The sequence below is a fragment of the Onychostoma macrolepis genome, chromosome 24 (assembly GCF_012432095.1).
Source record: "Onychostoma macrolepis isolate SWU-2019 chromosome 24, ASM1243209v1, whole genome shotgun sequence".
NCBI lineage: Eukaryota > Metazoa > Chordata > Actinopteri > Cypriniformes > Cyprinidae > Onychostoma > Onychostoma macrolepis.
This window is the reverse complement of record NC_081178.1, coordinates 13,814,228-13,830,923: the sequence shown is the minus strand read 5'-3', so window position 1 is coordinate 13,830,923 and position 16,696 is coordinate 13,814,228. Positions and strand designations below refer to the sequence as shown.

Below are 16,696 nucleotides of genomic sequence, written 5' to 3'. Positions count from 1 at the left end.
TAAAAATAGTGCCCTCTCAAGTAGCTTAAATTTAGCTACTTTTTCAAAAGAGTTTCTTGTCTTTTGCAAAAGAGTATCTTGACTACTGTTCAACTACCTTAACAAATTACAGTTTCAAAGCAGCTTCCCCAACCCATCGTTTTTCCCTGCTCTGGCTGTTTACATCCCTAGCTGTGCTTTTGTAATGGAAAGTGACAGTTTTCTAATGCAACCATTATGAACAGAGAAAGCACGTGGCTTTAAATGCCTCTGTCAGATTAGACTTGTTGGGGTGAGACACCAATCTGCATCTCTTCAGAGATGGGTTCAGATTAGCCGGTAGCCCCCCTCACCCCGTCCCGTCTCACCCCCCACTCAACACGCCATTACGTCAAACGTTTTGCACAGCTATTTAGGATGAGTCACATTCTAAGAAGGCCTCCAGAAGTTCGACAGAACAGCTTATGCGTGAAATAGCTTGATGTGAGGGAAATTGATGTGTGTGAAATACTGTAGGGGTGAGAAAAAGAGAAAAAAAAAAAAAATCTGCCGTAGAAGGAGAGGATGTGATTTGAGCTGTATCTAACTGCAAGGTCGTGTGTTTTAGTGTCTTCCTGGTGGGAGGACATGGAATATTCTTTTACATGTCAAACACAGGGACACGTTTGGTAAAGGAGATTGATAGTGCATCACCTGGCCTGATGAGAGCGAACATAAAATCAATGGCGTGGCGAGCGGTAGCCCCCCTTCCGATCCCACATAATGAGTTTGCTCCTCACTGCGCTGGCACTATGGAGCTTTGCCAGAGAAGCATCATTACGCTGACGGAAAAACACACAGGGAGAGCGTTCAACAGTCTCTAGCCTCCTCTATTATTACAGTTCACTCCGTTCAGAGCGAGGCAGAGAGAGCGAGTCGGTATCTAGCCTGATCTAATAAAGGAAAAGATTTTCCTCTGGGGACTTACAACTAACTGTATTGCAGTATAAACAGTAATCTCAAAAACATAAATAAACAGCACAGTAAAGACAGGAAGTTCATCTGAAACATCATCGAAATATTGTCAGTGAGAGGGATATGAGTTTAAAATGGCAGAAAGACATGCAGAATGAACTGAGCTTGTCTTTAAATCATGTTGAGAATGTACTCAGCCCTGAGGTATAAGGCTAATGAGACGCATTAAAGAACAATGCATCTTTACACACAATTAAAGTGGAGCTTAAGCTTCTAACTGAGCTGTAAGAAATCTAATGGAATATAAACAATGCCTCCATATGCGGATCGTAATCAGTGAGGAGCGACGTAGATGAGCTGCAAACATTTGTATAAATGAGCAAAGAACACAAAGAACACAAAGAAAGCAAATAGTTATTTATCAATTAGCTATTCTTTGCACTTAACGTAGGAGGCCGTTAATGTCAAGTCAAGTGCTGTTTAACCTGAGTTTCTGCTAAAAAGAATGACACTTAATTTAAAAACAGTGAACCTGGTTAAATCAAGGCCGATTAGTTAATAAAACACATTTTTATTGCTTTAAAACTCATGCATATAAAAGTTCCAAAACTGTGTAGTGAATACGTCCCACTATACTGTATTGCAGTAATGGATGTTTTTTTTCTAGGGAAGTCTCCAGATATGCTTCCTTCATCTCAATAGAAATGAATTACCATCAAACGAGATGCATGAAAAATTACCACGCCAACATCAAATCTGCCCCCAGCTGAGCAATGATGCTTATGAAAAAAACAACAACAAAAACAAAATTATATTATAAAAGAACAGATGATTTAGTTTAACTATTTGAAAGGTCAGGTTGATTTTAAATACTGTAAAGACAAATCTGATTAGTCGTGATTAAAAACAGACTGCTTGACCCTTAATTGTCTGTAATTTGAAGGCAAATTACTGTTTTCTTGCACAATGGATGAATACATTAGTCCTCACATCTGCTTGGGAATCCTCCTGCCTGGTCGATGAGACATTAATTTCATGAAAACATTAAAGATACAAATGTGGCAGGCAATATGTCTAGCTTGAAATGCAGTGTTTTCAAAAACATTGCTTTTCAAGTTTCATTTACTTTGCTCATTTGGTTGTGTTGTGCACATCATTATGGGATTTGGTTGGTTTTACGTTCATATGTATTATATTTTGAAGTCTTTATACAGATTTTGTTTTGAAGATCTATTCAAGCTTTTTGTTATTAGCCCATTATCCGAATATGCCTACTTTCCTACTAGATACTATGTCAAAAGCAATACAAATGAGACCGGGATGACCAGCTATGATGGTTTCTTGTTCCACATGTTTTGTTTCATATCATCAATAAATCTCCATTAATGGGATTTGCCTCTATTGTATCCACAGCAATGTGGCAACAAACAAAAACGCTAAGCCTTGGAGAGTGAAAGTATGTAAAATCAATCTGAAGATAATAACCAAGAGCCTGTCTCCTGTTCTCGCACAGCATCTGCTCTCTGATTAAACTCCTCATCTGCCATTGAAGTCGAGGAATGAAGAAGGTCAACTCCAGGGAGAGCAGGCAGAGCGCGACGGATCCTGCCCCCAGGGCAGATGCTGCCGGTGGGGATAAAGCCACAGTCTCAGTCTGCTGCACCTGATAATCACTGTCTCAGCCAGTGTTTGTTGAAAGGCAGGGCAAGGGAAGAAGGGTTGGCTCTGACCTGTCAATGATGGCACACATGTCCAAGCTGACGTTCTCGAAGGCTCCCATCCTTCCCTGCTCCACTGCGGTGAGGTCAGCCAGCTGATCGTCCACCTGAATGAGCTGCATGCAGCCCTGGAACGAACGCTGGATGGGAGATGCTCTGGTTCTTAAAAAATAACCTAAACAAACAAAACACACAGCAAAGATGTTATGTGCCAAAAAGAGATCATAATGACATTGGTATTTGATTATTAAAACGTAAAGGGATAGTTTACCTAAAAATGAAAATTCTGTCATTAATTAATCACCCTAATTTTATGAAGCTAGGAAAAGAGAACATAATACACAAAGAAAAAAATAACGACTTTATTCAAGAAACTTCATAGCATTACGTTTGAACCACTGATGTAACATGGACTATTTTAATGATGTCCTTACTCCCTTTCTGGTCTTTCATTGTGTCAGTTGCATTGATGTCTATGCAGGACCAAAAAGCTCTCGGATTTTATCAAAAATATCTTAATTTGTGTTTTGAAGATGAACGGAGGTCTTACAGGTTTGGAACGAGGGTGAGTAATTAATGACAAAAATTTCATTTTTGAGTGAACTATCCCTTTAAGACAAATAAATTGACTAAAAAGTGCTGTCAACTTGAATTTTCATACCATTTGGCACCTGTAAGATTTTTAAATGTTTTTGAAAGAAGTATCTTATGCTTACCAAGGATGCATTTATTTGATTAAAAACAGTAAAAACATTATATTGTGAAATACTAAGATAAAAAAAAAAAAATCATATATTTTAAAATATGATTTATTCCTATGATGACAATGCTGAAGTGACATGATCCTTCAGAAATCATTCTAACATGCTGATTTAGTGTTTAATTTTTGTGTGTGTGTGTGGGGGCTGCAGTGTTTTATTTTTATTTTTCATGATCCTTTATTGAATAGATAGTTCAAAAAACAACATTTATTTGAAATAGTAATCTTAATATGTTAGATGTTTTTACTATCACTCTTGATCAATTTAATGCATCCTCATAAAGTAATAGCATTAATTTCTTCCACATTCTTTTCTTTCAATTTTATGTAACAATTTATTTTTAATTATATACAGTTAAAATTATTTTAAAAATTCATTGTCATATTTTGAAGACACACTGTAAGATTAAAAAAACAAACAAACATGAGTTTATAATGAGGGCAAATATAATCTAAATGTACAATTAGGTAAAAATAAGCATGCATAATATTGGCCTGTGTATATTTAATATTGACCAATTTTGCTATGCTAAAATCTCTCTAGTTGTGGCCAGTAATCAACATATGTTATAGCAATCAATGTATGTTATATAATGACCTCTGATATTATCCGTAACTCAACATAATTTCTAAAAATAATCCTGTCCGAATAATGCTTTAATTATAACTGACCCGAGCTGGAGAGGTCCTGAAATAACCACTATGCCCTCGAGTGAGACACTTAACCTCATACTGTAGGACTGAGATCTGCTTCACTCTGGATAAAAAAGGTCAAACTAAATTAAACAAAAATAAAGTCACTGAGTGTGATGTAATGTCATATGTGTGAAAGGTAACCTAATGTCACATGTGTAAAACCTGAATATAAGGACCATTAACTGGAGAAAAACCTATCAACCTATCCTCATTAACCAAGTGATAGTTTTGACACCAAAAAAGGTCAAGCACATCGCAAACAATCAGCTAACTTTGGTGCTACTAATGAGATAAAAATACAGAACAAAGCCAGATTAGACGGATTTCTTCACATGGACCGCTGATATTCCTGGGAGAACATGCAGAACATAGACCCAAAGATCTGGCAAATCCTCAGGGTTGGTTACACTTGCATCAGAGGTAAACAAAGCTTTCCATGATGCCGATTACAGAAAGGTCTATTGAGATTCACCTTGCAGCCCCCTGAAATTAATCTACAAATGAGAGCATCTGGAAGCATCAGTGTTTGCAAGGAGCTTTCTTAAAAAATAAAATAAGAGAGAAAAAAAACAAAAACAAAGTTCTTCAACTTTGCTGGGCCATCTGTCTTGTCTGCCTCCTGCACCTGTCCATGAGTCTATATGCCTGAGCAGTCAACAGAGGAGGATGAGGAAGGTGGGCTATTGGAAGACACGCTGAGGGAAATGTGTCTCACTACAGAGGAAAACAGAGAAAAAACAAGCATCTGCTGACAAATTAAGGCAGGGCTACGGTGGCATCTCAATGATCGCCAGGATTTGTGGGGATCTGGAAAGCTGCCAGGATCCGTGATCAACAAGGGATACAGCAAAAGGCAGGTTTTCGTCACCCATACTCGGATGCGAGTTCCCGGTGACTGCTTTTGTCCCATTCTGCTGTCGTAATTAATTGAGGAGAGTCACTTTTCTGACAAGATAACACTCTAAATTACGGCTGAGGCCCACAACTCACACTCCTGACTGGGTTTCTGAGTAGCTTCCGCATGACTGTGTTTACGTGCTGCTGATGATTTTGCGGGGATTGGAGAATAACTACTGTAAGATTAATGAGTGTCTATGGGCTTCATGTATTATTCATGAATGGCAAATGGAATATGGAAGATTCCTGTGGGAAGCCCTTGTTGTAAACTTTTATTCTCATCAATAAGCCTGGTGCAGATGTTAGCCGTTTTTGTTTATTCTGCATTGGCAAGTTCATAATGATATAAAAGTTTATCTAACAATAATTGACAGGAGATATTATGAAATGTGCAATCAAACTGCGAGTAAAACAAAATATTTTTCCTAAAGTGCCGCAGATGAAGTCTCAGAAGGCTCCTTTGAGCTCATTGTATTCTCGTTGAGGTCCTAAAACAAAGTGAAAGTGAGGTGGAACACAGTAATACTGATGAAAATTGCCTCTTGGCTGTGATTGAATGATTTCTCAGTCTACCAGCCTAACATATTCACAACAGGTCCACAAATTGGCCAGAATGGGTCGAACTGGTGGAAACAGATGGGCTAATTACAGAGCAAACAACTCCGGTCAACACTGCTTTTGGTTAAGTCCAAATCTAAATAAACATGAAATGATTTGAAATGAGTGCCAGTGTTTAGCAGAGCTGAGTTTTGACCCAAATTTCATGAACCGATTCAATTCTCATTCACACTTGTGATTCGATTCGATTCGATTTATCCAAGCATAAATTAAACACTGAAGAACAGTTAAAATTATAATGTTATATGGTGCATATATTTAGCAACATGCTCCATTTTTCTAGCTGACTAATGAGTTTATGGTCACCAAATGTTTTTTTTTTTTGCTGAGGTAAATGTAACCTTACACATTATATTGTTATATTGTTATATAGGCAGTTATATTGATGTCTTTGCACGGTTGAAACACTGATTACGCGATTACATAAGACAGGATACTGATTTCGGTAAGTTGTAGTCTTTCTTTGAACTTACCTTCAGAGGTTTATTAATGTTTATTTCGTGCTGAAACTGGTTGAAGCGGAGGAGATGATCACTTCATGTGAGTTTTGCGTTGCCGCTTGAACTGAGGCGCTACAGCGATCTGTCACTCCACAATAAACTGCAAAATGTAATTTATTGTTTGAATATTGTAATAAAATGGACATAATTTAAAATCTGAGACTTTGTTTCATATCAAAAGTAACAAAGCACAAAGCTTATTGCGATTTATTGGATGGGAGGTGCGGACAGGTTGGACTAATCGATTCTTGGGATTTAAGAATCAATATCGTTTCTTAAAAATGAGAATCGATTGAAATTTGAGAACTATATATCTTTTTACCCAGCCTTAGAGTTTAGTTGTTTGCTACCTCTGAAACCATCATGACACATGCACCTTTATCAGATATTTTTAGTGTAAAAGATGACATTATAAGAAAAGGGCAAACATTTTAAGATTGATAGATTTTTTTACATCTTAGAAAGAAGAAAAGAAAAAAAAAAAGTTTTTTGAGTGTATTAAAAATAATAGCCAAAGTCAGTAGTACCAAATAAAAGCTCCACTACATGCCATATACAGTTTCAGAGAATCATTTGAGAGTCCCTTTTATTTATTCCACTCTATTAGAAAGTCATCAAAACAAAAGCTGACCTCCTACAGGTTGATGGGTATTTTAAAGTCTAATCTGCTGCAGAAGAACTCTACGGCCCTTCTATATTTAATGCTGTCTTCTTTATTACAAAATCCAATCTACTGCCATCTCCCATCAGACAGTCATTAATTCGGTGAGGTCTGCCACAAATGTGCAGAACCATTCTCTGTAAAATGGGTTTGGGAGACTACATCTAACCAGAGAGAATGTCGGGAGACAAGCAGTCCCTTTCTTGGAAAAACAAAGAGCTATTCTCGCTGTTCCACTGCAGACAGCTAAATACATATGAGAGGTCTTTTGGAGACATTGGAGACTGACAAGATTTTTTTTTGTTTGCTAGGATATTCCATTAGGGCTTAAACGATCAAACATGTGCTAAAGCTAATTATGTTTTGTTCACAAAAGTTGAGCATCTTGGGCTCTTTGTCACATAAGGAAGAGGCAAAACTTTTTTTTTTTTTAATTATGAATGGGATAAGTTGCAGTATTCACTGAACAGGTTTAATTAGAGACTTTTTTTTTTTTTAAATATGGTCACAAAAATATATTTATTTTCATGAAAAATACATGGTGAAACATAATATGTGCAAAAATGTTTTGTTTAAATTTAAATTAAAAGCATATAAATATAGGCAGTTAGCAAAGCAAAAGGGATTGTTTTGTTGGGAAGAAAATGATTATTGAAAATTCAAAAAAAAAAAAAAAACAGAAATGTTAAAGACATCTGAACCCTATACAATAGTATATATGCATTGCATGTATTAAATTTGGGCCTTCCACATATCAAAGCTCTTGCAATACTTGTCTGAAACAAGCACTGCTTTTCTTCTTCTTCTTTTTTTCAACAACATGTCTAACCTCAGGAAGGCAGGGAAATGCCAGGAGTTGTGGAAACACAATGTGCATGAGACCAGCCTATAACAGTCTATCCCTGTAATGAGGATCTGAATCAGAACTGTTACTGGAGGCTTATCTTGCACAAACACAAATGACTGTCTTTGCTCTTTAGAGTCATTATCTCAAGGCTGATAACAGTAATAACCCACCAGTAGAGGCACAGAGGATTCACTTTAAAATCTGCACATTGCAAAATCCAAACTTTTTTATTGTATTTATCTATTTATTTCAAGGTAAACTAGTATACTGTTAGAGAAAGCAGTGATAAAATATTACCAACAGTACATCAGATTGGATGCCAAACAATAGCATAAATAGCATTACCAGCTGCATGAAAAATATCCTACAACCCCTTTTGATGTATTTAAACTGTCTCCTAAACAGAGATAAAGCCAGTTCCCATATTTAATGTATACATTTACACTGATTTTAAGCTGAGAAGCCATCAAAGTCTTTGTACTAAGCTAACATCTGAGAAACCAATGCTCAGTCATTCAATCAACCAGATAAACAGACATCATTCCATGCATAGAAATAAGAGAGATTGTTATGCTTTTGCAGTCTGCCAGAACATGCGTGTGTGTTCACATTGATGCAATGCACTACAGCTGTCTGAGTGAGGTGAATGGGAACATACAGTATTAGCTGCCTCTAGTAACCCAATCTGGTCCTGCATATTTTTTCTAGATGACCTTGCAATCACAAGCACAGTCTGATCAGAGCCAAGCCTTTGATGATTTTACCACATTAAATTTAATGTGCCCAGTTCCATGCTCTACAATTAGCTTCCATGCATAAGCAGCCCCAATTACCAGTGTTCATGCTGGTGGTTTCTCTAGATAAACAAGAAATCAAGTGGGGAGCTGTGGTTCATCCAAAAATGGAAAATTTGCTAAAAAAAAGTACTCACCCGCAGGCCATCCAAGATCATCAAAGCAGATTTGGAGAAATTTAGCATTACATCACTTGCTCACCAATAGATCCTCTGCAGTAAATGGGTGCCGTCAGAATGAGAGTCCAAACCAATGATAAAACATCACAATAATCCACAACTAATCCAGATGGCACCAGTCAATCAGTTTAAATCGTGTGAAGTGAAAAGCTGCATGTTTGTAAGAAACAAATCCATAAAGACGTTTTTAACTTTAAACTATCACTTCTGGCCAAATAATGCTTTCTCCAGTGAAAAAGTCCATCCGCTGTATATATTTGCTGTATATATTTGGACTGTTATCACTTATAAACAATACTTGATTACTTGACAAACTAGAGTCTTGTGGATTATTGTCATGTTGGTAGCACTTTATTTTACAGTATGTGTACTTCCCTGGTGCATACATGGTAAATATATTGTACCTACAGGCAAGTTAATGGTAACACAAGGTACTTATCTAAAGTGTATGTACATGGTAACAAATAAGAAACACGGCTGTACTTAACAGTCATACATGCATGGTAATGAGTTTGTACGTACAGACAAGTGTGGGTAAAAACAGTCACTTACAGGTAATGCCTGTACATGGTAACTAATTAGATTCTTTACTGTACTTACTAATGTATGTACATGGTAAATATGTAGTACTTACGGACAAGTGGGTACAAACAGGCATGTCCTTACAGTATCCTTATATGGTAAATAATAAGATACTTTACTGTACATACTAATGATATGTACATGGTAAATGTGTAGCACCTATGGAAAAATGTAGTATTATGTGGTAACAAACAAGACACATACTGTACTTGGTATGTACGGTACGCTTGGTAAGTCCTAACCTTTCCTAATAAAAAGAGAACTGTTTTTTAATTGCTTGTGTAGGACTGTTAATGCTAAATTGCTCTCCATAACAGTGCTTACAAAGTTTGAAGAACTGGTAATTCCTGTGTAATGTTTATGTAAAATGGTGCACTTTATTTTACAGTCCTATTTCCATATACATACTGTGTACGTACTGGTGTATGTACCTATTAGTTAATGTACAGTGTAAGTTATGCGGTACTCAAGTTGGGGGTATAAACATGGAACAACGTACTTATTGAGTAATTGATGGTAGGCGTTTTCTTACCCACACTTGTCTGTATGTACAAAATAATTACCATGCATGTACGACTGTTAAGTACAGCCGTGTTTTCTTATTTGTTACCATGTACATACACTTTAGGTGACTACCTTGTGTTACCTCTCATTTGCCTGTAGGTACAAGATATTTACCATGTATGTACCAGGGAAGTATTCGTACTGTAAAATAAAGTGCTATCGTAATGTTTTTATTAGCTGTTTGGACTCTTATTCTGACGGCACCCATTCACTTGCAGAGGATTCATAGGTGATCAAGTGATGTGATGCTAAATTTCTCCAAATCTTTTTTAATGAAGAAACAAACTCATCGACATCTTGGATGACCTGAGGATGAGTATTTTTCAGCAAATTTTCATTTTTTCGGTGAACCATTCTTTTAAAGATCTATATTTATGTGCATTTGGCAAGAAGGAGAAAATCCTAAGGCCCCGCTATATACTTCAAGCAGAATCAAAGAATTGACTGCTGTGATGTTGTTTTGAACCAAATTAAGGCAAAATAGAGATTTTGAAATTAGCTTTGGGCAAACATCTTGCCAGAGCGAACTTCCTGGAAAAGTTCACTCTGGCTGGTAAACACCTTTAAACTACCATTGGTCTGTGGTGATTGCATAATAGGTAGGTGTGGCTCTGTGGCTCCGCCTTCTTTGACATGGAAATCTTCTCCGGTTTCATTTCTTTTTTAGTCTGTTGAGGTCCAACTTGAGTAATAATGCAAACACGTTGGAGAGCTGCTTTATAGTAGTAAGTGAAGTTGTAATTCTAACTGAAAGCAACACTGACACATTTTCATGTTTAATACTGTAAAGTCCATTGTCTTTATATTATGCTGCTATATGTGACTTAACTGGAGTGCGAAACTGCAGCATTGGTTATAACATATCCACATCGCTATGATCAGATATTTTCTTAAATGTTGTTTTCTCACCGCTGTCATTTTTAATTGTGTGTTTATTTCATTGTTGAGAGAAACGTATGCAGCGCATATTAACAGATTCATTCAAATGCTGCTCCCAGCAACGTTGGATGTTAGCTAACAGTATTCCACTGCTCAGGTATTTCAAACTTTGTTTCACCCTTAATCAAATAAATAAAAAGAACTTTGCTGTGAGTATATCAGGGCCTTTAAACTAACACCATAGTGCCCAAGAGTAAGACAAATAGTTTCAGTCACTGCAGTAAAACTTTACTGTAATTTTCTCATTTAATGCTTAGATATAAAAGTGTCCTCAAACTGAAAAATTACCTTATTTTATAATAATCATCTAAATAAAGAATAAACTTTATAATAATCATTCATGAACTGGCTAGGGAGCAACAAGACTTTTCTGAGAGCCAACAAAGCTGCCAAAACTATACTGCTATACAAATCATTTAAAGCAAAGCCCATTTAAGCCACAGAGAGGTTAGTTTAATAATTTAATAAAACATATTGCTTAATATTAGTGCAGACCATATGCACACACAAATGGATAGCACAGATTATGTTTGTTTACTTGCACAATTCACTGAAAAGCATGCAAAAGCAAAACACATTAGCTACTTAATATATATATATATATATATATATATATATATATATATATATATATATATATATAATATACATAATATATTCATTTATTTAAATTAAATCCCCGACCCCCAAAAATCACCAAATTTCAGGGCCTTGACTTCCAAACATTTTTAAAACCCGGTCTTAGAACATTATTTGACAGTTTGACAGAAAACGGTTTATCCCAATAATGAGGAATTTGTACATTTGTTACTTTCATTTATATGTTTCAATCCGTGTTTTACAGTCATTCCCAATGTTAACGCTCTTTGGCATACTCATATTCTGCCATATGGAGGTCTGCCATATCTTTCTGTGCTCAAAAAAATATCCAATCAGCAGTAAACAAATCAGACAGTGCAGACAGATCTCTCTAGAAAATAACAGTGATGGATGGAGAAGCATGATTGATAATTATAGTTAGTGTGCAGGTGAACCAACAGCAGTGCAGTGAGGAGAAGTGAAGCTTTTTGATCTCATTTTAGAGGCTGTCAAGTGTAAATGTGCTGTCGGGCCGTGCCAGACCCAGAGCGAAGGGACTGCAGTTCCTACCTCATTTAGCTGTTTTTGAAGATGTGTGAGTCTGATAAAGCTATCAACCATGCTATCCCTCAGCCTCAATAGACAGGCAGGTTGATAGCGCCAGACACTGCTGTCTATCTCAGCTGCCGCTCTTCCTTTGCATACTTGCCTCTCTGAGCCGCTGAACATGCTCTTATCTCTGACTTCCTGCCAATGGTCCGATCAGACAGATGGCTGGCTGAAGAGGGCACCGGGATGGGTTTGTTTCCATCAAAGGAGGAAAATGAATGCATGTGGGGAGGCACATGCAACTTTGGATCGAAAACTTTAAAAAAAACTAATGTCAAAATGCGAGGACTGAAGGTCACAGCACCCTTCCACTCTTTCAGAAGGAGAACAAGTTCTGTTTGTCTCTTCAGACAATTTGATGAAGGCAAAATTACTCCTGACATGTTTTTGGCACTTTTCAGATCCCCCGATCCAAATACATCAAGCTGATGTCTTTAGACTGAGGAAAATCATGACAACGGATCGCTTCCAACAACTATACAAGATTTTTTGACTATCTTCTTCTGGCAGGTTGGTTGCATACCATGACTTGGATTTGTTGGGAAACTGGAGTAAAAATTCAGCTTTGTCATCACAGGAATAAATATATTAAAATAAAAACTGTTATTTTAAATCACAATGATATTACAAATTCAACATCTTGGTTTTCTCACCATCTTCTTCTTACTTCCAACTTAAGAAAGCAAACTTTTTGAAGGCTTTGCCATCAGGCTTAGACGTTCTGACTCACATTTTACTTTTATCTCATTCGCATTGTGAGGCCCAGTTTTTTTCCTAGAAGACGTCGTTATGGTTTTAAGTGAATTTTAAATAAGTAATATCTGTGATAAATGTTTTATTCATTTTTACATCAAAACTGTACTGACATTTCGCCTTGACACTCCGGTCCTCATGAGAGTTAAAAGACAATGGAAGACGTTCACACTAATCTGGGCAGCCAATTATTTCTTCTTTTAAGCAGACCATCCCTTTATTAATTTTCTTTCGTTTTCCAATTAAACGAGATAAAACATAAAAGCATATCAGCATTAATGCCCATCCTGATTTCTTTAAAGGGGTGTCTTTATGCATGCATAGTGAAGAAAGTTCTCAAATCCTTTCTAGTGCTGGTCTCTCAGCAGACACAAATTCAAAGGCCTTTGTAAGTCAGTGTCCAATGCACCAGGGAGAGTGAGAAGATCTGAGGATCTATTCTCATGGTACTCAGCTTTGGGCACTGTAAATTTCTGAACTTGCCTCCAAAGTGGTACGTGCTTCCTGTTGTGATCTGGACAGGCGAGGTGGTTCTCACTGCTGATGCTTCGTCCCCATCAATGGTCAGCATGGCGAAATTCTCTTTGGCCAGGAAACGAACATCATGCCATTCTCCATCATTCAGACCAGAACCTATAAAATAGATGGAAAACTATTGATTAACCTCCAAAACAACACTGCAACCTTTTCACAGCTGACTCTGTCAAGTAAAAATTTGCACTTACCTTACACCTTGAATACATGTGATCTTAATTATTATGGAAAAATCATAGAATAAACATATTTATCAAGTTAAAAAGTATATTTCAACAAATATTATGAATTATTAAATCATATCATACCAACGTTTTTTTGGGTAGTCACACCACATGACATTTTGCAACCGAAACTTGTCCTAAAAAGGTCAAATTATCTTATATTTTGAGATTAATTAACCTTCATAAATAATTACAGGTTCTCTCTCTGTTATCATTTCCTGTTGTTTCTTCTTCTTCTCTTGTTTCTAACACAGTAGTCATGCCAAATGACTTTTATTTAGTGCACAAACGTTTTTCACATATTAATGAGCTGTTAATCATATACTGAATTTTGTAAGTATAGTTTATACATTATTCACCAAGGATGCATTAATCAAAAATGACAGTAAAGAAATTTACTGCATAATGATACAAAATATTTGTTTTTCATTTGCATTTAAATTTTTTTCCCTTTCCTTTCTACTTTTTCCTTTCTATTCATCAAAGAAAAAATATTCCACAAAAAAATGTTAAGCAGCAAACCGTTTTCGACATTGAAAAATAAATAATTTTTCTTGAGCACCAAATCAACATAGCAAAATGATTTCTGAAGGATCATTTGAGACTGAAGACTTAAGACTGAAGATTTATTTTAAACTGTAATAATATTTCAGAATATGTTTTTTTAAGTGGAGTTTTGATCAAATAAATGCAGCACTGGTGAGCAGAGATTTCTTTGAATCAAAAACTGAACAGAATGCAATCCGCAATAGGCTGCTGATGATAAAATGACAAGTCTAAAAGTCTCCACCGAGGGCGGATTCAGGAGGACAGGGGTTCAGGTTAACAAACCCACAGCAGCTGTTGATTTGACAGCTCTGATTGATAAATCAGAGAGTCATTATTTACTCTGATGCCATCGTGAAGGGCAAAAGTCATCAGAACATAATAACCAGGTTGATGCTAGCTTAGAGCAATGCATTCCTTTCCACCATTAATCATGCACTGGTGGAAAGACATTAGCTCATTGGAGGTCCCCAGTGGCCAGTTTACCTCTATCTGTCACACACCACAAAACACTGAACAACTGTTCTCTCCTTCCTGACCGCTCTCACTCTCAGGCACAGTCCACTTGGCATGAACAAGGCCAAAGTAACTTACACGCCATTACCTCTGATAAATTTGTCTCTCAGAAGTTGCTGGTGATATGAAGGGACAGTGCTTTCTGCCATTTACTAGTATGTCATCCATCAGTTTCTCTCAAACTCTGTACATTTTGTGCTTGCGTAGGTGTATGAAGCGAATGGTGTAGCAGACATGCCTGTCACGAGCTGCTCTGTGGGACAGTTGGACAAACAGATGGCTTTTGTGTACAAGATAAATTACGTTAAGTGCCCTGATATGACAACACAACATCAAACGAGTGTCAAGTGACATCTGAGATTTGGATGTACAAAGCTGATGAGATTAAAGTGCGAGTTGTGTCCGATTTTTCCGGGATGCCCTGAAGAAAAAAAGCCTTTTTAAGCTGGTTTAGTTCTTATATAACCAGTAAAACATTTCGGTTACCAGCATAAGTAGTTTCATGCTAGTCAAACACATCTATCTTCAGCAATAACCAACTTGTGCCAGTAACAGACTAGCATTGGTCTACTAAAACTAGTTTAAACTGAGGTTTAAACGATATATTGCAATACATAAAAAAGCAAATAAGCACAACCTGTGTAGTCTGATACACAAACAAATGGCTGATTTGAACGGTTCTTTTGAATCATTCAAGAGACTCACCAATTCAGATGTTACTGAGTGACAAATCCTAAATAAATACATTTCTTTATAATAAAATCAGGTAAAAGAAGTAGCAGACTAATATACAGAAATCTTACCTAAAACATGCCACATTAAGAGAACTCTAATAAAATGAAAGCATTTTTCCCTTGCACTTTTTTGGGACACATTTATGACAGAAGCAAATGATAATATGAACATATCAAAATATATATAATATACATTCTAATGAATCAGTTTAATAATGAGAGGAGCCTACTGTATATGCTGTCTGCCTCCTCTACCTCTTGTATGAAAGAAATATGAATAAATATATACTTTTTTACGTTATGCATCTGAGTTTTGCCCATTGGTGGGTAAATTAATTAAAACATGAATTATATTGATCAGATTCTTTGTTACTTATCTCAAAAGACATAAGTTTCATTGGTTGTCTTACAACAAATTATTCTGAAATTGTTAACAGATAAAACTGATTTTAATGTTCATAACAGTATACAACAAAAATAAATCAAATTTATAAATTGTCTATAATAATACAATTTTTTTATACATTTTCACAAAATATTATTAAAATTAAAATAAATAATCATCAAAATATGTAAATATGATCTCTAAATTTAAACAGCTTGTATTAGCAACGCTTTGAAGTTTGAAAATACACATTCATTTTGATTAATTTCTCAGAAAACAAGATTTATGTTCAATGTTCAAGCAAATGCATCTTGTTTTCAGGATGTTTAGGTACTCATATTGGAAAACAAAATAAAATACTGAACAAGATACTACATTTGTTGCAAAGAATTTATGAATTTAAGACTTTCTGCTTGATTTAAGACGTTTTATGCCCTAATTTGTGGAAGAGCAAATTAAGACTTTTTAAGTCCCACAGAAACCCTGTAAATTTTGTGATTAAAAGAATTGACTTATATCACCTTCCACAAATACCATCCATCAGAAAACAGGAATACACATAGACACACACACAAAAAAGTTTTATAAAAGTTCTGTCAGTGCACACATAATACACTCAAAGGCGCTCTAATTAGGTCAGAAAGGTGGATCATGGGGCACAGTCTTGATGTACATCTGCACAGCATAACTATGTCCAATCTTTTTGCAACTTTCCTAATTACACTACATCAGTGTGAGAGGGCAGCACCCCTGCATGTCCCCTTGAGAGACTCTGCAGTCGTTACCCACCGTCACGGATTAATTAACACAATGTGGGTCCCTTGAACTCTGACAGATCAACCTGCAGTCATTACTTTCCACCTGCTTAATCAGCTTTCCCATGATGACCTTCAGCTCCTCAGGATCACACACATACAACTGGTCTCTCTCTTCCAGCATGATTGAACTCCACTGAAAGAATAAGAGATGCTCATAGACAACACCGCCCAAACAGATTTTGATAAATGTCTGGTGGATTCCAGACCATTAAAGTGTGAATGACATTTGAAGGACCCGATGCCCTTTAAAAAGTAGGTGCATCCTCATATGGGGTTCAAAGGTAGAAATGCAATTACAGGGATGCACAGC

General features: G+C 36.3%; 1 protein-coding gene across 3 annotated transcripts in view; it reads right to left on the bottom strand.

The window, feature by feature from the left end:
- Positions 1-16,696, bottom strand: part of cntnap2a (contactin associated protein 2a) — a 378,859-nt gene that overhangs the window by 163,996 nt on the left and 198,167 nt on the right. For all 3 annotated transcript variants that reach the window (XM_058765454.1, XM_058765455.1, XM_058765456.1), the window contains exons 9-10: positions 13,113-13,262; positions 2,664-2,826 (exon numbers count right to left, since the gene is read on the bottom strand). In XM_058765454.1, coding sequence (XP_058621437.1) covers positions 2,664-2,826; positions 13,113-13,262 — 313 coding nt within the window. The remainder of the gene's footprint in view (positions 1-2,663; positions 2,827-13,112; positions 13,263-16,696) is intronic.